The sequence below is a fragment of the Aythya marila genome, assembly GCF_965140915.1.
Source record: "Aythya marila genome assembly, chromosome: 5".
In the NCBI taxonomy this organism is placed as follows: domain Eukaryota; kingdom Metazoa; phylum Chordata; class Aves; order Anseriformes; family Anatidae; genus Aythya; species Aythya marila.
The window spans coordinates 64033314-64056114 of NC_139046.1; the positions used below are offsets into that span (position 1 = coordinate 64033314).

The window sequence follows — 22801 nt, forward strand, 5'->3', positions numbered from 1 at the left end:
GCAAGGTCTGAGTGAGCACAGGGCAGGAAAAATGACTAGCTCGGTAAAATAGCTTTTCAATTCATGCTTTAGGTACTTGTGAATAATGACTGCCTATCAAGCAGCGATCAGAGGACAAGCCTCAACCTAGAGCACTTACATCCTTGCCAACCAAGGGAAATAAACATTTGCTCTTTTAAAACAGAAATGTGTCTATCAGTACTAATGGAATGTATTTTTCTTTTGTGTGGCACTCTGCCCAACCTCAGTGTGATATCTCACAATCCAGAAGTGATCTCAACTATCAAAGGATTCATATATATGTGTGTGTGTATGTGTACACATATACATACATGCCACAACCAGAAGACTAAGTCCAAGGTCTCCCAGTACCAGTTTGATCTGGGTAAGGCAGAGGTACAGGACTGGTCAGTGCTACGTGTATGGCATGTGCACTAGCTTTATACTGTCTGCAGCCAGTATCTGATCTGCAGATACTGGCTCCTTGCCAGTATCTGCAGATACTCCCTGCTTCAGGCACAAAATCAAACCATCAGAAACTTGTTGCCTAACCTGAGAGATTTTATTTCAGCCTCTGCTGGTGGGCAGTGGTACCCAACCACTGCCTTTCCTTTAGCGCTTTTTCCTCCTGTTCTGTCTCTGTCTTGTGGCTGTTACAATGAATCTTTACTTTCTACAAGGCAGCACTATGTAAATGTGACACAGCTTTCTCCTGTCACACAAACAGGACTACTCAGAGCATAAGCTCCTCTTTTCAAAGTAGAGCTATTAATCATCACAATAAATCTATGAATTGGTTTAGCAGAATAGGAGAATAAGGAGAATAACCTTTGCAGGTGGTTATTAGTCCCACCCAGAGGCAAGGTCAAAATGTGTGTTACTCTGAGTATGTGTTTGTGTGACATGCTTTTAATTACATTTAAGGAAGGAGAGTCCAAAACTTGCCTCTGTGGTGATCTATGGTCCCTCCTTGTACTTGCTGTGCAAGGAGTTGTCCCAGTGGCTCACTGCTGTATTTCAAGCCAGGGCTCTCTTTGTGGCAGGTTGACTTCAGGTTTTGTGCTGAACATGGGTATGAATCTGGGTAGCAGAAATTTTACAGGAATGTGTGCCTTCTGAAATGTCCCACTTTCTTCCCATCTCTCCTTCTTTTCCCTGTAGCTCTGAGCTGGAGTCTGATTTTAACGGTGATTCCTCCAACTCTGGGGTGGGTGAAGGAGAGACCTCGCTGCTGGAGCTCCCTGCCTGTCCAAGCCCCCCCCGGTGGTGGGCATCACTCTCCAGGAGCCCTGTGGTGCCAGAGGAAAGCCACAAAGCATCCAAAGTTGCTGATGGTAAGCGGTATCCCTGCCTGGGGGAATGCCAGTGGCCTCTCCTGGGGGCTGAAGTCAGCGTTGAGGGGGAGGTTTTGAACTGGAGGCAGCTGTCAGCAATATGGCTAGGTTTTACCTCTTAAGTGTCTTCATTTGGGGGGATTTCTGCCTTTTGGGTGACATAACAGTATTTTACAGGCTCCTTTCTTCTTTACTCACTGGTTGAATCTTAAACGCTTACGCAGCAGGTGGCACTAAAATGCTCAGAGTGAAAGTTTGCTCAGAGGCACCACTGGGTGGTTTGCTCCTGTGACACGGGCAGCTGCCGGAGCAGTGCCTTGCTCTGCCCACCTTGGCTGATGCAGCGGTGTCATGGTGCACGGGAACCTGGAGGAGCTGTGCTTCCTGCCCAGCTTGCAGTGCCAGGTGGGTGCTTTCCCACCAGTAAAACACTGGGATGTTATTAGCAGCCTGTGCAATATCTGTGACGTTGGCTACAGGTGATTTTTGGAAGCACTGGAGTGCTCTACTTTGATCAGTTTATATTTATATCAGTAGCTGCTTGAGCTATTCGTGTCTACAGAAAGCATACTGAGGAAAGGATATAGCTAGTAGGGAGGCAGCAAGAGGGTTAGGAGCAGTCTGCCTCCAACTGAAAACTCCTTTCTGGAGCTGGAGGTCAGGCCTAAAAGGTGGACTAAAAACAACCAAAGACGTGCATCTGCAGGAAGTGAGGACTGCCATGTTTTAGGACTATATGGTAACATGTTGAAGCTATGGTGAACCTTCTGCTTTAGAAAGCATCCACAAAACTTTGCCAGGCTCATGGTCTGCTGGGTTTCTCCCCTGGGCAGAGCAGCGTGGGCCTGCATGCACCTCCTGAGCTGGCAGCTGTGGTGCTACAGGCATGGACCTGCACTAAAGCTGCTCTCTGCTTTTTGGGCAAGAGCAGTCATGTTCATACAAAATGTGGGTGGAGCAAGGGAGCAGCTGTTTGGACAGTGTGTGCAGATGTGCAAAACTGTTTTTTGGGGTTCTCCCCAAAAAAGCTCTTTGCCTGCAGCCTTACATGCAGCATTGATTTATGTCTGCATTCTCAGATCCTCCCACGCACTGACAGCTTATGGCTGGACCCTGAGAAACTTCATGGTATTTTGCATTTGTTAATTACATTTGGTGTTATCACTCCTCTCTGTGTGGAAAAGGCTTTGTTGAAACCAGCTTTTATTTCAGATCTCACTGGTGCCTGAACAGGGGTGAGTTTCCAAAGACTGTCAGACATGAATAGAGTTCTTGGATTTCAATGTGGTATACTGACTTAATCTCATATTTAAAATAAAGGGCAACGTTCAACACCACAATGTTCTAGGCATTCCTGGCAGATTTTTATAAAAGAGGTTTTAGGTGGTGCTAAAATGTCCAAGTCCTTTGATTCATCATCACCCAAAGTGCCTTGGCATGAGGTTTGGGCAGCACTGAAAGGGCTGCTGTAAGGATCTGGCTTCTTTCCTTGCACAAGGAGCCTTCTGCCAGGCTGTGCCGCAGTGATGGAAGAGCTGAGAAATTATTTTGCTGCAATAAAGAGCCATCAGCATTCATTTCTTCCAGTCCTCCACCAACCCCAAGCCCATATATGCATTCTAATCGGAACAGAAAAGAGGGGGGTTTTACAAGGTGATTTAAATGGACTTCTGAATAAAGAGGCCTTGTTTCAAAGGCAGAGCCAGGCTTCCCTTTGGAACATCTGTCTGGAGTGCTACTTTTGAACCGCCACAATCCAGCCCTGGCTTTCTCCTGTCCTGCTTTTGCTGACATGAGGTGCAGCGGGCAGGCATGTTGGAAAACAGCACCAGCATGAGGGGAGCCTCTCCTGGGGCTGGCTGCTCTGGTGCTGTCATGTTGCTCGGGCACTGCAAAGCCTGGCAGGGAATGGGGAGCTATGGTTTTGTTCTCTGGCTTGTGCTGTGCTAGCTAACGATGTCCCTCTCCTGTTTCTGTTTAGCACTACAGAGAGCCAACAGCTTTCACTCCACTGCATTAACTAAGTATCAGAATTGGAGAAGAAAAATCCAAACAAGTGAGTACAGCCCAAGAAGAGATTGCATCTTCCACTTGCACTGTCTCCTGTTTTTTTTCTTTCAAATTCTTCCTGTCCTTTCCTTTAACATTTTTTGTGATTTTGACTCATGAGGTAAGGAGACAAGAGAGCTAAAACACAACAAATCTTTCTCTTTTTTTTTTTCATTTTCTTGTCCTGAAAGGATCAAATTCCTTTTTCACGTGATTGCTTATTAGTCACATGATAGGTTATTACCTATTTTTGTGACTAATAAGGTAATCCATACATCATCTATCTGTCCATATCTAATTCCTATTATATCTCCTACTCTTTTACCACCATAGCTCCCAGAGAATAAACCATTAAGTAAATCTACCAATGACTCTATGACAAGTTAACAACTCTATGTAATCCAGGCTTTTGTACAGGAGAGACAAAACCTCACAATACTGTATACATGTCCATACGCGCTTTTATGCAAACACTGCCATTTCAACACACCTGCCCCAAACCAGTCTGAAGCTTTTGGGCCACATGGAGTGGGTGAGGAAAGGCAGGTGGCGAGTGGAGGCACCTCATCCCCAGCAGCTGTCCTCCAGAAGGATGGAGCCTGGGGCTGCAGGAGCTAGGGGTGCCGAGTGCTCCTGTTCCCTCTCCAGTGTGGGTGCAGTCTGTGTGTGTGTGTTGGATGAGCTCAGCACTGGTGGGGTTTCAGAAGTGGCATTTCAATTATATTTCCCACAATGGGAGCTGTGAAAGTCAGCAGCTCGGGCCTTGTGTGAACGTGCTCTTGGTCATGGTCCTGCATAGGCATCTGCAAAAGGAGTAGTGCTGGCAAGTTATGTCTGCCGTAATTGTGTATGCTAAGCTCTAATTTATCAGCCAATAAGGTGTGCCTATATCACAGAGCATGTATTCTGCCCTTAGACCTATGTGCACTGATTGCTTTTGGTTCAGTGTATCAATAGGTCTAATATTTTGAGCACTGCATACCAGACATGCTCCTGGAGGTGTCTATTTGTATATCCTCTACTGTTTGCTGAAAAAACAGGTGATGTTTCTGTTTGCTGAAGAGGAAAGAATACTAACAGCCCTCCCAACATGAGCATTACTGGTTCTTCTCCTCTGACAGTTTCACTTGATTTAGGCTGACCCATCTCTGCCCAAGGGATTCAAACAGGAATGTACTGAGCTTAATAGCAATCAGGTCTGTGTGTGATTCACTTGCAAAACGCAGGGTGGTCACTCCTCACAGCCAGGGCGATGTCAAAGTGATCTTCCTCCTGAGCTGTGTCCCTGAGATGAGCCAGATGTGTTCCCAGTCACATCTCTGTTGCTTTTAGCAGGGCTGCCTGCCTGCCTCAGCACAGCCCCTCCGCAATTATATGCTGCACCTCTCCTGAGTCCCCTGGGACTCACTGGTACCTGCAGGATTGTTGATATCAGTGTGGAGCTGGATGCATTTACCAGCACCTCAAGTCCTCCCAAAACTTGTTTAGAAACAGTTGTATTTGTTAGACTGAGCTGTTGATAGCCCATAAGTATGAAGCATAAATACATAACGGTGGAAAGAAGGGGTTTGTACATGTGACTGAGTACTACAGTCTCCAAGCATGCAGACAGCTGGCTTTTGGGAACTGGTGGTGAGAGTTGCTCCACCTCAGCCCTCAGCTTCCCTCTGCAACTCTGCCATCTGTGGGGGATTTCTGCAGCTGCCTCAGTCTCAGCTGCCTTTGGAGAAGTTTCTTGTTGTGGAAACAGAGCTCATAGGCCACCTGTGTTAATTATGGGACCAATGTTCAAGCAGAGGTATGTTGGCTTGCTTGGTTTGACTGCAAAAAGAAGCTTCAAGATTATTTGCAAGTATCCATTACAGGAAGATTTTTTTTTATGTCTCACAAAAGGGGGCAAGATGCATCTCTGTCTTGGCACCAGCCTTACAACTATGTCAGATGCCCTTAGCTGCACACTAGCACTTTCACTACGGACTTCATGGTCCTTTGAAGGCTTCTGTTGCCACGTCTGGGATAACTCACTAAATATCAGTAGAGGATACATGGGGCTATTTCATGGTCTGTAGAAGATGTTCCCACCAAGCTGGACTTCATCAAACCATCACACCCTGCTATTGCCCTTAGATGTACATGTGTCCTTGGAGAGGCAGCTGTGGCAGATGGGCAGGCAGAAAGGCCTCGTTGTGGTGGCATTCCCTGGGACTGGCTGTACCTCCAAGGTGCAGAGAAGGACCCGCTGCTCTCTGCAGAACCTCCCTGGAGCAGCCAGGTGGGCATCCTACCCCAGAGGATGCCTCTGCCCAAGATGGCCTAGCTAGTCAGGGTGCTCTCAAAAAATCTTGTGGCGTCTGTCTGCCTCAGTGCTGTATTTGAGTGCCGTGAAACACTGTGGGGATTGGCTTATACATCAAGTGTTGGATTTACTGAAAGGGTGGTTTTAAAATTGTTCCTTAGTTGATCTCAGTTCTTAAAAAAAATCAAATAAAAATAGTGCTTATTCCAGATATGAGGGGAAAAAAGACAGACTGTGGAAGGAAAGAAGGAAAGACCAGGGATAACTCATAATTTTGATTAATTTTCAGCTTGTTCTCAGCAAGTGTATTACTTAATTGTTTGCCAATTAATTTTCTCATCATTTTATTAAAGCCTTCCTTGTGCCTTCGAAGGGCTCTAGAGGGAGCTAGAAGTCTTTGAGAGGAAAGCAACATGCTATATGAATGTGTCTGAACCTCAAGTATACTCTTAAATGATGTGTAAAGTATATTCAGCATATACTGGGAACAGAATAAAGGCATTTTTTACTCTCTGGAGGAACACTGTAAGTCTTAGTTTCTGTATTTAATCCACTTAATACTTAGTTACAAGAATTCATATGATCATCAGTCACATTAAAGAAAAATCTGTCTCCTTTTCAAACTTATTTCCCAAAACACATATGTTTCATAAACAGCACGAGGTATGCAGCCAGAGAAAGGAAATTGGTGTCATTTCTATATTGGCTGAAAGGTTCAGGGCAGGATATTGCCTTTCAAAATCTGTAATTCCTGTTTTGCAGCCACAGACAGCGCCACACTCTTATTTGTTGTCTTGGTCACCACGAGTAGCTCCAAGGCCAAGCAGATTTTGGTAATGCCCTAAGGATTTTTTTGTTTTTGTTTTTTGTTTTGTTTTTCATAGTAACATGTTTTTAACATGAAGCTGCAAATATAGCTTCAGAGCCTCAAGTGGAATAAGTCAATAATCTCTGTGCAAGGCAACAAGCTGGGACGTTGTGCTAAGTGCTGCTCTCACTTGTGCTGCCCTGTCCTCGTGCAGCAATGCACCCCTGTGTGCTGCTGTCCCACAGACCCCTGGGGCTGCACAGAGGAAAAAAGTAATTTCCTCTGTTATGCATGGTAATGGAAAGGCCACGCTGGGATGCTGCTTCTCCCCCCACTCTCACTACCAGGAGCCTGGGGGGGGCGGGGAGGGGGAGGAGTTGTGTTGGTACTGGAAGTGAGAACCGGGGGAGGGTGAGGTAGGCTGTGAAAGTGAAGAAGGAGGAGCTTAAGTTTGATGATGTTTTCTTAGAGGACCATTACTGGACTTTCTCAATGTGTCTGAAATGATATGAAGGGTGCTTTTACTTTCACGCTCTCTTTCTTGCTCTCTCCCTGAAAACTCATTGCCAAAAGATAAAGAAAGCAAGACCAGCAGCAAATCAGAGTTGTGGCGTCCTTTTTAATCGAGTGACAAAGCTGGGTTTTTCTCAGTTCAACCCCTCAATGCTGGTTCCTACAGGAGTACCTTAATGAACTCCAGCTCATCGTTTCCCTCAAGTCTTGACTGAGAGTAACAAATTGCACCAAGATTGGGAACAAAAGGGTGAGAGGAAAGGAAAACGGGACTCTCTCCCTGGCTTCCCTTTTCTGAAGTCCATGTGCAGGAGCTGAATTCTATCTTTCTGGTGTGTTGCTTTTGTCTGTCGAAGCTTTTGTTGGAGCTTTTTTTGTCCGTTGGAGCTTTTATCTCTGAATAGAAGAAGCATAGTTTGCACTGGGAACTGTTGTGGGTTTCAGAACTGTTAATTGGGATTTGGAGTTGATAATTCAGCTATAAGTAGACTTCTCATGTCAAAACTTGATGCGGTAATGTCTTGGCTGAGGTGTACTTTTCTTTCATCCAAAGACTATTTATTATATCCAACTCTCTCACAAATATTAGAGTTCTGCTGATTCCATTCAGGTGCAAGTTATTCACCTGTATTTTCTTCCAGCAACTAAGTTTTGGTTTAAGGCCTACAGTAATGAATTACCTTGCCTCATCCTTGAAGATTCTACAGCATGCTGTCCCTTAGCCCAATTTATGAGAAGGGAATTAATTCTGTTTTTACTGCATGTAGATGGTTACGTTTCTCATTTCTTTCTCTTTAGCCAGCCCTCTCAGAACCCATCCACTTTTCTTCATTTTTCAGAACTAAGGCTTCAGAAATATATGGTTGTTTTTATTGCTTCTATTTTTAAGGTCTAAAAGTGCTTTAAAGAGGCTGACTTCTTTTTTTCCAGGAAGTTTCCTGTAACTCACAAGATGCTTCACTTCATTTAGACAAAAAGTAGAATAAATTCAGCTTCACTGCTGAAAATGTCAGCATGTGTTTTGTATAGTGTGCATACATATGCAAGTGGGGCTATAAACTTCATTACTGTAGGTCAGCTCTTCAGGGTAAAAGTGTATCCAGATGACTCTTTAACTTTTTATTGTCGTTCTTTAATTGTGAATTTTATTTAAGGTAATAATGTGAATATGATAGTAAAAATGTGGTGGTGGTGTTTTTTGGCAGATTTCTCTCTGCTTTCTAACAAGAAACCTGGCCTACACTGGAAGGAGAGCTCAGCCAGCTGTCAAAGTGATCTCAGAGAGGATCAGTTCCAAACACAGGTATGAAAGAGAATTGATCAGAGTAGCACTAGCACTACTACTGTTGGGACATGCCTGCTTGCAGCAGGATTGTCTGAGCATCCTTTGCTCTTTTACATAGTTTTGGTACTCTCAGTAACCAGCAAAAGTTGGAGTTATGCTGTTATACATAGGGAAGAGATTTTGCTCTGATTGGTATAACCATTCCCAAATCACATGGCTAAGTCACATTTGCTTTCTGTGAGACTAAGACTTTGATCATGCTGAGATTTGGACACTAACCTCTTGTGTCAGCCAATATGTAAGCTTCCTTCACAGCACAGGGCTTAGTTGCCACTGGCATTTGCTTTGTGCCACAGTTTTTTCTCAAAGGAGAGCAAACCCCAGATCTCTGGCTCTTGGTGCTCCTGAGCTAGCTGTTGGTCTAGCCACATGCTCATAGGTCTGGATGGGAAGTGGGTCTTCAGGTGGTGTGTGTTGGACAAAAGGACACATGTCAGTACTGGGGCAGTAAGAGGGTATCACATCCAGATGGCTTAAATGCTCCCTCTGTTGCTGTGCTATGGGATGAGAGGCAAGTGCCAGCACTGGTCTTAGAGAGTAGATCTGAGAGCTGAGGTGAGGTGTCAAGCAGTTGCATAGCACTGGCCAGAGGAAACCTAGCAAAGGAGACGGGGAGACTTTAGGCTGCTAGTGCCCTTAGATGTACATGTGCCCATGTCTGATGTTTACCACTAGCATTCAATGGGCAGAAGACTTTTTTTTCCTAATTCACAGCAAGCTCTTGACTCTACACCTCCCCCAGCTCATGAGCATCTTCAGGTTCCTACAAGTCCTAGGCTTCCTTTTGTAGTTTCTGCTTTTTAAGGATGAGGAAGGGTGGGCCTGTTGCAAGCATGACACTGTAGCAGAAGTCATGACGAACAGTCATGAGCAGAGCACAATCTGTCCCCCTGACTAAGAGCCAGGCCAAGTCCTCTGTGTCCTAGCCTGTTGTCCTCACCCTTGGGTTAAAGTGATTAAAATTGCTTGACCTCAGGGTCTGCGTTCCAAAAAAATCGAGTCTTCAACATCCATGGTGCTAGCTGAAATCCGGTCCAGCACAATAGGTCCAGGAAGGGAGCGTCCCTGGAGGGCAGAGCAGCACAATGCTGCCTGGCCATGCTGCACACAAGGACGGATGATCGCCATGCTGCGATTTCCACTTGACACATATCGCTTGGCAGCATTTCTCTTACTCTAAAGAGACATTAAGTGGGTGTTTATTCGATTATTGGTGTTTCTCATGTTTTTATCTGAGATCCTGGCCAGTGTTAATTTCAGTCATCAAATACAGCTACGAAGCAGAAAGTAATCATTATTACCTTACTTCCTATGCGACTTCCTATGCATCTAGGAAATGAGAAGTTAGATTAATGGCTTTACCCATGTGAATTTGGGAATCTGGCATAGAAGTGGAAACAGGAATTAAATCTTCTAGCCATCCATTATCTCATAGCATTGAGGATAAAATGCCCCTCCTTTTAAAAAGAAAAAAAAAAAACTGTATTTTTGGTCTGTTGGCTACGTAATGTGAGCATTTATTCTTGTTACTGTCTACAGCAGAATGTTTTAGTGGTTGGAGTAATTAATTTAAATCTTCACCAAAGGAAAAATAATAATAAAAGAGAACTAATTGAATTGTTTAAACTACCATCTTGCATTTTACAATTATTTCTGGGTTACTTCATTCATTTGTACCTGCACCATGTGAGCATACAATATTATAAAAGTGGTTGGAGAGGATGGATTATGGCCTCCTGTGCTTGCTGTAAACTGTAATGTGATGCAACTGAAATGTATGCAGGAGAATAGAGCAGATCGACTTTGTGTATTTTCCTGTAGATAGGACTCTTTCTTTCCAAGGAAAACGTTGAAGATGATTCATAAAGATATGACAGATTCTTAGTATGAATTACGTTATTTGCAGACTATTAAAACTTCCCGTAGAATATTAGATCTCCTCTCCTAGGTAAATATTATCCCTTTAGGGAGAAAAGCTTTCTTTTTTTTTCTTATTGTATTGTCATCTATGTATGTGTGTGTATCTATATATAAAAAATTATGATTACTAGTATCATGTTAATATTTAAATTGATTAAAATATTATATAGAATAAAAGATACAGTAAACTATATTTTTCTAACACCAGTTAACTTTTTTCCCTTACACTTGACAGTTGACTTCTTACAAGAATCCACCAAAAGTTACAAGAGGACATGTCCAACGCTGCAGCCCAGTATCTCAAAGAAAAGAAAAAGTCAGAGAGATGCATGAAGATGTCCATCTCTACGTGCCTCATTATCCATTTCAGAGCAGGGCCAGAGGTTCTCCACGGATCCCTCGTGGAAATGGGACGCTGACCGATGATTTTTTGGAGCCTGAAGATATAGATTGTCACACTGGAACATGTATGGGCCAGAGCTGGAATGAAAACAAACAGAATTACACCTCTGAATCACAAGGTTTTAACAGGAATGCCAAAGTGCTGCCATGTCTGTGTTTGAAAGAAAAAGATGAGAAAAATACAAGGCACCCAGGAGAAAAGTTTGAGCAAGAATTAAAGGAGGCAAAAAAGAGGCTGGTGCTTTGCACGGAACAGCAACCTATGTTGTATGATTCAAATGGGGTAGACTTAGGTGGAACCAGGCTGCAGAATCAAAACAAAGGAGTGCTGGAGATTTCAGAGAAGGATAAGAATACTGACTGGAGAAAAGGTGTGTTCAAACAATCTCATCATTTGCCTCTCTTATTTGCAGATGATGTACCACCGGCTTTGTCAGTTGACATGAAAGGTGCTCTGAAGAATCCGGATAGAGCTGCCAAGGAGCCTACAGCCAGCCAGCCAAAATCACCACTGAGGCTCATTGCCAATGCAATCAAGAGGTCCATTTTGGAGCCTCTAACCTCATCTACAGAAGGACAAAAGCAGGACTCAGACAGCAAATTCAAAGCCTCTTCAGAAAAAACTTACTTCAGCTTCCCCAGTACTCCTGGCTATTCCCTAAGCCAAAGGATCAGTAATAACAACAGAGCAAATAACAGTCAGCCACAGGAGCTTAAAATTGGGAAGCAGGCTGGAGAATATTTAGGAATAACTTGCAATTCTCTCTCAACTCCATCTAATTTTTCTGTCAGCTCTGAAGAGATATCTCCAAGTGAATACACCAAGGAGCTGTTCTTCCCAGTCTACAGTCCACAAAGCAGGCCTTCCAAGACCACTGGTATACCTCAGAAATCACCTTGCACTAGGATGGAGGATGTCCCAGGACTCCTAGAAAAGTTTACGTTTAAAGAAACTCCTCCAGTGGCTTCCAGGGATGATATATTTACCTGTAACAAGAAGTACCTCCTTGCTTCATCTCGGGAACCCAAGAACGCTCCCAAGGGCAATCTGGATGATTCCACACAGAAGAGTAGTCTTGGGTCACTTTTTGATAGACTGAAAAGTAAGGTTCATGAAAGAGAAGGGAATTTCCTTGTGTCATCTCTGCCTTTCATGAGGGACCATTCTGCAGAAGACAGGCTACATTTTCCTTTTGCAGGTGAGGACCTGAATGGAATTATTTATTGCAAGCATTTAACATTTAAAAGATTGATGTGCCATCATGCGAATCCCATTTCTGTTGTATTTCATGTTTAACTCAGAGTTGCTGTCTACATATGAAGATTTAATAAATGTATCTTTGGTTAAGAATTAGAAGTTAAAGGTGTTGTCAGAGCAGAGCACAGACAGCATGTTGGACACAAATTTGGTCTGCTGTTTACTAGTATTCAAATGTGTTCGGGACAGGAAAAACATACTTGCTGAGGTAGAAGGAGCAATGGGGCAGAAAGGGATACAGAGCAGTTGCTTCTGTGACTCTGAGTGCATTGTGAAAAGGGGAGAAAAGCAGGCAAGTGGAAGGATGAGCACTGGAAGCTTCAGTGCCATGTGGAGTATGTTTGCTATCCTATCCATGACCAGTTCAGATATTGTAGCAATAAAGCTGCAGTAGGAAGAAGCTTTGCTTTGTGTATCTGCTTTCTCAGCAGGTGTCTCTTCAGTTCTGCCTGCTGCCGTAGTGACTGAAATATAGGCATGCTTTTGGGAGCTATGTGGTGTCACTGATATCCCCTTGTTCTTAAGTTTGTAAGGAATTAGCACCTTACCGACCTGCTCTAACCAATTTGAGAGTCTGTTTGGGCAGTGATTAAAAGGTATTGATTTTCATGTTTGTTTGCAAGAGCAAGCTTAATATTAAAGTTGCAGATGAGTTTCAGAAATATTGATGTCATACAAAGAGCAACCAAATTAATCTGAGCATGGGCTCAGAAAGAATTAAGTGCAGCACAGTTTAAGGTATAAAATATGAGGTATGAGAGAGACACCCACCTGTCTTTCTCTATAATCTATCTTTCCAAAAGCCCACTACAGAAAGTCACAGCTTTTTAACTCAATAACCTATTGAATTTTATTGGCATACCTGTTTATGCCTTACTTTATTAGATTATGACCCAAACTCAGCATTAAAATAACAATTTGTGTGTAAAATAATGCATGTACAAGGAATGGAGTATAAGCGAAGTTGCTGAAGTGCTTACATTGAGCTGCCAGATCCTTTTTGTAACCTTTCTGCTTCAGAACTTGATGTGAAACTCATTGAAATAAATAGAATAACTCCCACTATCATTCCTGAGCTTTTGGATCAGGTTCTTGGAGCCTTCTTTATCTAACAACTTGCAAAACCAGGCCTTCCTGTTGAGCCAGAGGATGCAAAGGACTGCTCTGAAGCCACAGGGAGTTGCTAGTGTTCACGCTTTTCACACTGTGGTCTCAAACGAAAGGCTTTTTCTGAGCCTATAAAAGTCATCACCCATAGACCAAGCCAAGTTGACTTGCTCTTAAGTAAATGTATTATAATAACTGATATGTTTTGTTCCTACTAAAGTGGAAGATGTTCTTAGGTTTGAATAATACTATACTTTATTTAGATTTAAAAAAAAAAAATTGAACAAAGGATGATTTAATAATGTGCTGCATTCCTCTGCTGTGCAAGCCAAAAGAGGAATTAAGTTATTATAGTTATTGAATACGGGCATTGCAAAGTCTGTGCAAAATTAAAAAATACAACTTTGATTTAGCCATTTGCCCATGCTTGGCTTTTGCTCAGTGCTGCTTAGAAATTTGGGGCTGTGCAGAGATCTGCCTATACAGACTGCCTGTGCATCCGGGACCTAGGACAACTCTTACTGAAGCAGTGAGGGTTCATGCACTGATTTCAGTGAGAGATTAATTTGAAAAAAATCCTAGGTAAGTTTGCCTGTAGAATACACGGGTGTTCCCAAACAGCAATACAGAGGTTTGTAGGTGCAATACTGGTTTTTTGGTTTGCTGCAGAAATATCATTGCGGCTTTATTGATGTTGCTTGTTTCCACCTTTGGGTGAAATCTAAAAAAAGATTAATCTAAATCTAAATTTGGGTGGAATCTAAAAAAAGATCAATAAAATTGATCAATTGGATGACTAACTGATCTCACTTAAGCCATCTTGCCCTTTTGAAATTAAAAAAATAAAAATGCCAAAGAGCTGTCTTACTTAGAAGTATTAAAAATCTTTAATACCACAAGGGGGGGGGGGGGGGGGACGGTTTAAAGAGAACCAAACCAGGTTGTATGAGAGAGTTGCAGTCAGCTTAGTGTCTGCCTTCTCTTAGTGTTCTGTGTACGTGGTAGCCAGCTGTAACATCTGCAACAAGCCTCAGTAGTAGATCCAGGGTTTAGGTTAGCTTTGACTCACAGACAGACCTTCTGAAGGTGGTGGTTTCACAAAGCTTGTGATTTATTGGTAGTTGTTTGTGACCCAGGGTTTGCTTTTTGTCACTCATGAAGAAACAGAGGGAATATTTTTTTGTCACTGACTGAGCTGAAGTCATATGAATACATTTTTAGAATTGTTCCTTAGAGTAGATGAGAGTTGTTATGACGATTTATGACTGCAATGTTTACTGGATTTATGACTGGAATGTTTACGTGGCTCATTTTATTAAGCAGAATTACCAGTTTAGATGATAAGAAAATCAGATGTTCTATGATCTCACTTTGCTGGTTTTGTGCACTTTTAGGGATTACTTGCAAATATTTTAGGTTTGTACCTGGTTCCCATTACTGCCTTTGTACTATTGAAAGTCTTCATGACTGCAGTATTCATGTCACCTAGGACACTCTTATTTCAGTGATTTTATATTTTAGGGATCTGAAACACTACAAGATTAAATTGCATGCCTAAGACCACATGAACAACCTGTGGAAAAGCGGAGATGTGGAACCAAATAGACAACTGATTTCTACAGGCCTTTCTTTTCATCTCCTACTTCATGCAAATTCCCGTCTGTTTTGGGACACCAATGCCCTAAGAGATGTGTCCTTTAACCTTTCTTTTCTGTAAAACACTGAAGTACTTAGAGAGGCAATGATTAACTCCAACAACCTTATAAAAAATATGCAATCCTGGACACTTACAGAAAAAGCCAGCAGATTAATGTAACATCATGTTATAAAAATGCTGTTATAAAAATAGTTCCCGTTCCAAGAATTTCTGTGTATTTAGACTGCAGTCATTACTGTGACACAAAACCACTCCAGGAAGCAGAGGTGAGCTGTGATGTACAGCATTTCACCAGTGGTGTTTTTTCCTATAAATCTCCAGAACAATCAGGAGTGCATTTCCCTCCAACAGAAGCTGTAACCTTTTAAACCTTTCCTTACGACACCTCCCTCTCTGTTCAGAGGATCTCAAGTTTCCTAGGAAAACCAGTAGCCTGGATTTATATGTTGAAAAGGATTTGCAAAAGCACTGGACTTTGGTTCAGTTGTTCCTACAGAATGCAGCTAGGGTTTTACTGCTGATGGCATTCAGTGCCAGGGCTATTAGACCAAGGCAAAGTGTCTTTGAGACCCACCCTCAGATTACCAAGGTGTGAGGAACTGTAATTTACAGATGCAATTTATCTTACGTGACATATATATGTGAAGATATCAAACCCCAATATCAAGAATTGGATGTTTCTTACAATTTTCTACTTTGAAATGTATTCTGTAATGCTGTCAGATTCAATACCAATGCTCAGTTCCCTGTGATTTGACAGCCGTGAGTCAGGTATGCTGGAAATGTGTGTGCAGCATCCCTTAACCGTCTGTTTTGGAGCAATTTAAAGGGCTTTTCTCTTCAGAGCAAGTTGCTAATGCTTAGTTCTCCATAACCAATAGGTGCTGGCAGGTCTGTGGACATAACTCAATTCCATGCCCTGACATTGGCTTCCTCATGCTTGCGAGATGGGTCTTGTTGAAAGTCCTTAGAGAAGTCAGTGGCCCTCTCTCGGTAACAAAAAGGAACGCAGCTCCTGAGTTGCAGTCCCAAGGAGGAGGCAGGTGCCCTCGTGTTACAGAAGGCTGCTTTTCCTCTAGACCTTGTAATGCTCTTTAAATTATTGATATTGCTCAAAGAGGAGGACACAGGAAAGCAATTGCTTATTCCCAGATCTGAGAGAAAAACGGGATTGTGTAATTGCTTGTGTGGCTAGCCCTGCTGGGGCTCCCTGGAAGGTTTGCAGATTGCATATTATGGAATTTGATTTCACCAGTGGTGTGACTGCAGGGTACTTACTGCAAATGTTTGGTTACATGGGGAGAAACAAGGCAGGTAAGTTTACTCCTCAAAAGAAATAGTGACTGTGATACCCCCCTATGCCTTCCTCCATCTTGTGCACTGGCAAAGGCTTTTGAGTCTGGCTGTCCCTGCTTATCCCGCAAAAAGACCCTTTGAGCTTGCAGCTTCACTGAGCATGAGGACTGGGTGCTTCTAAAACCAGATATTTTTCTTACCACAAATTACTTCCATTTTGCTTTCATTGCTTTACCCCCTGGAATAAACGTGTTTCCTGGATTCAGGTTTTAAATTAGAATTTAAGACAGAAGTCCTGTTTCAGGGCTGCAATCCAGTACAAGGAAACGAAGAAACATTTAAAATGAAAGAATGGGAAGTGATTTTAATCTGAATACAACTTGCACATAGAAATCCAAACATTACCTAGCAGTTACAAAGAAAAATGGCATTGTTAGCTGTAAATAATGTACAATTCCAAGATGTTGCCCAGCTGTTAATCATTAACCCTGTAGCAGGTTGAAGTATAGAGACAGATGTGGCATAGGCAGTTTTATTTTCTTAAATAGAGAGAATGAATCTATGAATTAGACAAATTAAGAAGAAATTCAAATATTTACACACAGTTGAAACAAGATGCTGGGAAAACAGGCATGATGGAAATTGCTGCAATTAAATGTAATTTAATTTATAATTCTGAAAACATGTTTCTTCCAAAGGCGGCCTTTGAGTTTTCCTTATGGAGTGCATTGTTGTGATGTATGGATTTTTCTGACTTATTATGGCATTTTAATCAACAGTTCAATGATGTGATAATATTCCTAAAGCAGAAAAATAAGTGACGTTTGTTTAGACATAATTAATGAAATATTTATATTGCATGAGGCTGTGTGATAAAGCCTTGTTCTTTTAGTCCATTTGCTTCTGATTACATTTGTGATTTTTTTATATGACCAGACATTCTGACGCCAACTATTTTACACTGAGCAGATGTCATGTAGTAAAAATGGGTGCCAGATGCTACAAGCCACATAAGGGTAATTTGTTTAAGAGCTGGCTCAGACTTTTTGCATTCAATTACACTGTATAGTGAGCCTTATACAATCATTAGGGTAATATGGCTAACTTCAGATATACATTTTAATGAATGTTGAATGCATTCAGAACACCATGCTACATGAAGAGGGCTCAAGGAATTAATTTATTTGTCCATAATACCTGAAAAAAAAAATCAATTATATGCAAGCAGAGTTTTTGACAGTGACCAAAATTTAATTATCACAGTTGACCAAATTTCCAAATTGCTCTGGGTGCTGCAAAGTGGAACTCAGGGCAGGTGCAAAGAGTCTGTATATGTTAAAGAACAGTTTTGTGTTTTGGTTTTTTACCTCTGATAGTTTTGTTCCTTCATTTTAGGATGTGAACATCCAACTGTCAGAAAAGAGGCTGCTGAGTATTCTACTTCTTCCTCCGAGGATGAATTTGAATTGAAACCGTCATTAACACATAAGGTAACCTTTAGTCTGAAGCAAAAAGACATTTTCACAGTTGGACTATATTTAAGATTCATCATAAACTTAGATCTAAAACACACCATGATTTCTCAAAGTGGGGACTGGAACTTTTTTTAGTAGAGGTTAAGTGGATAGAAAAATAGATTAAAACTATGACAGATGGATATCAAAATTTCTTTTTCCTCTTTGGATCTGTAATTCCCCCTGATTGTACCAGTGTTGACAGAGGAGGTCTTAATTGGACAAATAGACATGTTTTACAGAAACCACTCTGAAGCAGCATTCATAAGTGGATTTAATATGTAGTCCAACAAGCAAACCATTGAAAAAATTAAACCAAACAGATGCAGATTTCCCATACGGAAATACAACTTCATTTGTGAGGTACTACAAGCAGATTGCATGGAAAACGCTGTGTTTACCCTAATCAGCATGGCTGCATGAGCTATGAATTCACACCCAGATCACATACATTGGAAGGGCCTGCTGCACACCGACATCTCTAAGCCCTAACTCAGCTCTTGTGTCTCACTGGAGCAGTGGGTTTAAATCACCAGTGAACTCTCGATACCCATCTGATTTGAAGAGAATTGAAGAGCTTTTATTGCCTGAATAGCTCAACAGAAATATGTTTACCTTTTTCCCATAAAGGGAATATCAGTAAGTGGAATTAATAGTACAAGGTGGCCTTTTGATTTGTTGCTTTGGGAGGCTGGGGGGGGGGGAGGCAAGAGGCTGCCCAGTACACTATAAAAAGCCAAGCTGAGATCTAAGTGGGGCTTCGAATGGAAGTGCAGTTGTGCAGCTCCAGACCAAGTGAAGCACCAAGAGGGGGAAGTGCAGGAACATGTGGCTGCATGTCCTGCCAGCCCTGCTGGGTAAGGACATGCTGAAGTTGCTGAAGCCTTTTGAAGCAGAGCAGCTGTAGCATTTTTGGAAAAGTTATCAACAAGTGTGGGTCTTTTTGTTACCCGAGAGCATTTTTAGTTTATTTTTAAGAAAAGGTCTCCAGAGAAGAAAGTTTTCATCACACATTGGCATTTTTAGTTCTCTTCTATCCACCACATAGCCAAATGTAAGTCTTACATTTGCTTAGCCATTTTGAACAGTACCCTACAAATAATATGCTTTAAATAAATGTATTGTTTGAAATACAGTTGCTTGAAATTGTGGGAGAAAATAGAGTAATCAGTATTTAGGTCCTTTCAATCTCAAAAGATTCAAGAAAACAACAGACTTTTTGTTAACCGGGGAAGTGTTACAGGAAAGGTGGTCTATAATAAGTTAATATTACAGTGAATTAAATTTAAAAAAAAAAAAAAAAGACAGAAAAGGGAGAGATGAGAGACAGGAGAAAGCTGAAGAGGAGCAACTGCCCATTGTGCAGCCCAGGCAGCGCTGCTGGGATAGGGGTGAGAAAAAGGGTGGGCAAGTGGCTGACACACATGGTGTCTACAGTGGCTCATTTTTTGATACATTCATCCTCCTTGTCTCTCTCTTGGATATCTCTGAGTACCTCTTTTTTTGCCATTACCACTGTTTTTCACTGGCAAAACTGGGTGGGAAAAAAATCTAATGGCTTCCTGGCTTGTCGGTTTTCAATCATCTTGTCTCCTGTACTCATATAATCTGTCTCTTCATGAGTCGAAAAACCACAGCCTTGCAACACTTCTAGAGAGTTTAGGTCAAGAGCTAGATGAAAATATTCCCCAGTCAGCCCCCACAGCACATGCTCCTTGCTGTTCATGGCAGTGGTGCTTGGTGGCCATTTCTTTCAGATACATCCCTTTTCCCATAATACAAGCAGCCCAGATGAGCTGCTGCTGGAAGTGGGGGTGGACCTCAACTGGAGCAGGCAGAATGGAAGAAGGTCTCTCCCAAAGCCAGGCCGGGCGGTGCTGAACTGGAACCACAGCTGATGCCAGCTGCTCTTCCTTCCTGCCCTCAGCCTTACTGTGCAGGTGTGTGTTATGATCAAACCAACTAGTTTTTGTAAGACAAATTTCTATGGATAATACCCATTTTAAACATCAAAGAAATTATTCACAATTCAAGCAATTTTATTTTACTCCAGCAGCTACAGCAATAGTAATGAGTTAAGTTTTCCTAAACTGGTTTGATGACCACTTTACAGTTTACTGACGTATACTTAGTATTTCAGTAGACCTTGTAATGATTCAAAGTCAACACAGGTTAATGTGTGAAAACTTTCCTACATCAATATTTTTATTTCAGTGAGGTTGCCCAAAGCAGCATGCAGCAGCTCACCTTGCTTTGTGCAGGGGACTTGGATTAAACAGTCTCTGCAGATCTGTTCCAACCTGAATGATTCTGTGATTCTGGGGAAGACTTGTGGAAACATTTAATATCATACGTGTACATTGATTGCTGTTTTTTTTCCTTTTCTAATATTTTTGGTAGGCAAAAATGTCTCTTAGAAGGAGAAGGAAGCTGGAGAAGGAGACAAAGCAACTGATTAAACAAGAGGAGCTGAAGAGGCTTCACAAAGCACAGGTGACAATGTAGCTTGCAAATACCCCATTTGTTTCCCAGGAGTGCCTGGTGAGGAGAGGGGTAGTGAATGTGGCCCACGCACTCTCATTCCTCACTGGGACTCACTGACTTCTTCATTAAAATCCACCCAAAATGTCAGGTGCAGTAAGATGCTAGTGGCAGGGTCTTGTATCTCTGTCTGTGACAAATCCAAGTGTGCCCCAGTTGATAGTCACAATTTTGTAATTATGCATTAATGCAAGACCAAGAATAGTAATGACTGACAGTAGCAGTAGAACACATTGATCATTAGGGAAAGAGAGAGAAAGGGGAAATATCATCCCCTGAGAATGCAAGAAGCTGTGCTATCACTCCAGTGTACTACAGGACACTGGCAAAATAGAATGATGGCTTTTGTCCTCTCTGCCGTAAATGTGAAAGTGAACCATTTTGTTTTTCAATGTTGCAAAGTCACTTCACTTCATGTAGGGCCCTGATCTGTACCCAAGAAAAAATTTACCCCACACTGATTTCTGTCTTGTTCCTTCTCAGCTGCTAATAATACCTGAGCTAATGTGATCAGAACTAGCTCAGTCTCTGCATTGCAGCATGGATGCCATAGGGACTGCAGAGTAGAGTTTTGTCTTTCCAAAGAAATCAGCTGATGACTTTGGGTTGTCTGCACTGTTTCCAATGTGATGTTTAACTTGTGTGTGTGTGTGTTTTCCCATGCAGTAAAATAAATAGCAAGGGCATTTTGTCTAATAAATGTTTTTTGAAGGCGAAGTTGTCCACCATCCTCTGTTTTATTATTATGCCAGGTGGACAGTAAGAGCTATGGAGCTTCTACTTGCTATTTCTGTACTAATACTAAATTTAAAAAAGAAAGCTATTGAGTTGTTTTTCAGATGTGAAATTGAAATATCTGTTTATGTAGACATCACTCCTTTGGCAAAATGTATTACTGAAAAGGATATAACTTATTTGTTTGAACCAGACAGTAGAAATGCTAATATCTAGCAATTTCTATAAAATCAGTGACAGGAAAAAAAATCCATGTACCTAATCCAAAGGAAAAAAAAAAAAAAAAACTTAACATTTTTGTTTTTTATTCCGAGCACTGTAAATGATGTAAAATTCTCTTCTTTTACTGCTTTATGGAAACAATCAAATCCAGACTTTTTGAACAATCTTTCTTGTCTGTTAGGCTGTTCTGAAGGTATGGTTTGGAATGCCCTATCACAGCCTGAAGTGGAAACTGCTGAGCATCTACACTTACTTGATGATTCAATCTTCTAAAGGCATTTCATGCCCATTATCCATAAGGCACTTCTAAAAAAATCTTATGCCAAAGGGAATGGGTCACTGAATCTAGATGTCATTTCTGTGCCACTGGATTATCACTTCTTAGTTACTGGACCTTTTCCTGCCTGTGTCAAAAGCTTGTGAAATATAAGAGCAAAACAAACAGCAAAAAACCATGGGCAAAAAAAATAGCTAGCAAAGATTTCTAGCTGTAAGCCTTGAATATTTATGTGAGGTTTATTCTTGTAGCATCTTAAAAGGATCCTTACACATCCAGAGGATGTGTAAGGAGTTCAGTTTTCACACCTTGCAAGATACAGAAATTGTATCATCATCTCCCATTCAATAGTGGGAAAACTAGAGTTCAGAACTGACGTTCTTTTTGTACCGGAGATCTTATCCACACAAAAATGTGGATAGATACCTAGTAGAATAATTAAATTGCTTATGTGTCTAATACAATCAGTGAGTTTGCAGATCTCTTAACTCCTCAGAGACCTTTTCAAGCTCTTTCTCTAACCACTGAGGCCATCTTTTGTCTCTGAATTTTTAAGCTATGTCTGCAGCTTTTATAACCTTATAATTTTTCAGGCAGTCCAGCGGCAACTAGAAGAACTGGAGGAAAGACAGAGAGCACTGGAGATTTTTGGTGTTAAACTGGAGAGAGAACTCAGAGGAGAATCAGGTAAATGACACAGTTCTTGTTGGTAGTGGTTTTTGTTTTTTAATAAGAGGAGTTTTATCATTGTCATAGAAAGAGTTCAGTGCTAGTGCAAAATTTGAAATGAAACAGTGATTGGAACGACAAAAATCCTTGTTTACCCTTTTCCTCAAACTCTGTTAGTTCAAGAACCGTTAGGCTGAACATTATAAAATTCTGTTGATTGTCATGTATTTTGAAGTAGTTGCCATGCTACTGAATCTGCATTTCTCTCCCCCCCCCCCGCCCCATTTTTTAAAAATTGAGCTTAATTTCATCTTTGGGAGGGAACCAATACTGTTCCCAGGAGCTGTGTTTCAGTTACCATGCCTGGTAACAGAGTCCTTAATGACTTCTCCCAGTGTGTGAAATGTCATTACTCTGATGAGGGCAATGGCTATGATATAGCAATAGCAGCCTGCAGTCCCACTGCCTGGATGGGTGGAATGGAGCAGGGACGTTGTCCTGGCTGCAGACTGGGACAAAGCTTTCACTCACCTGAACCAACTGTGCCAACACACTGGTCCACAGCATCCTCCCAATGCTGGTGGGGTGAAGCTGGGGAGACCTCCTGCAGGAGGATGGAACAGGACAAAGGGGGTGAGGGAAAGGCCTGTGTGTGTGAGGGACTTCAGAGGAGCGTATGTTTCTGTGCCAAAAGGGTTCTGGGGAGCCAACAGACCTATTGCAAATGTCTCTTTATTTACCTCTGCTTTAGAAAGCTGAACCTTGTGCTTTTGAGACAGGCAGTTGCACAACACTGCAAACATAGGTATGTTTTGGCACCTGATCTTGTCATCTTAGCTAGACAACCCAGCAAAATCT

General features: G+C 41.8%; 1 protein-coding gene across 18 annotated transcripts in view; it reads left to right on the forward strand.

Moving 5' to 3' along the window:
* MICAL2 (microtubule associated monooxygenase, calponin and LIM domain containing 2) overlaps positions 1-22801 on the forward strand; it is a 162070-nt gene that overhangs the window by 129987 nt on the left and 9282 nt on the right. For 14 of the 18 annotated variants that reach the window (XM_082760776.1, XM_082760762.1, XM_082760779.1 and 11 more), the window contains 7 exons: positions 1162-1334; positions 3316-3390; positions 8206-8303; positions 10501-11866; positions 17381-17475; positions 19900-19992; positions 21868-21961. In XM_082760776.1, the coding sequence (XP_082616902.1) occupies positions 1162-1334; positions 3316-3390; positions 8206-8303; positions 10501-11866; positions 17381-17475; positions 19900-19992; positions 21868-21961 (1994 nt within the window). Of the gene's footprint in view, positions 1-1161; positions 1335-1558; positions 1642-3315; positions 3391-8205; positions 8304-10500; positions 11867-17380; positions 17476-19899; positions 19993-21867; positions 21962-22694; positions 22727-22801 lie in introns of those variants that run through there. The other 4 variants (XM_082760764.1, XM_082760766.1, XM_082760767.1 and 1 more) reach the window with 4 other exon arrangements.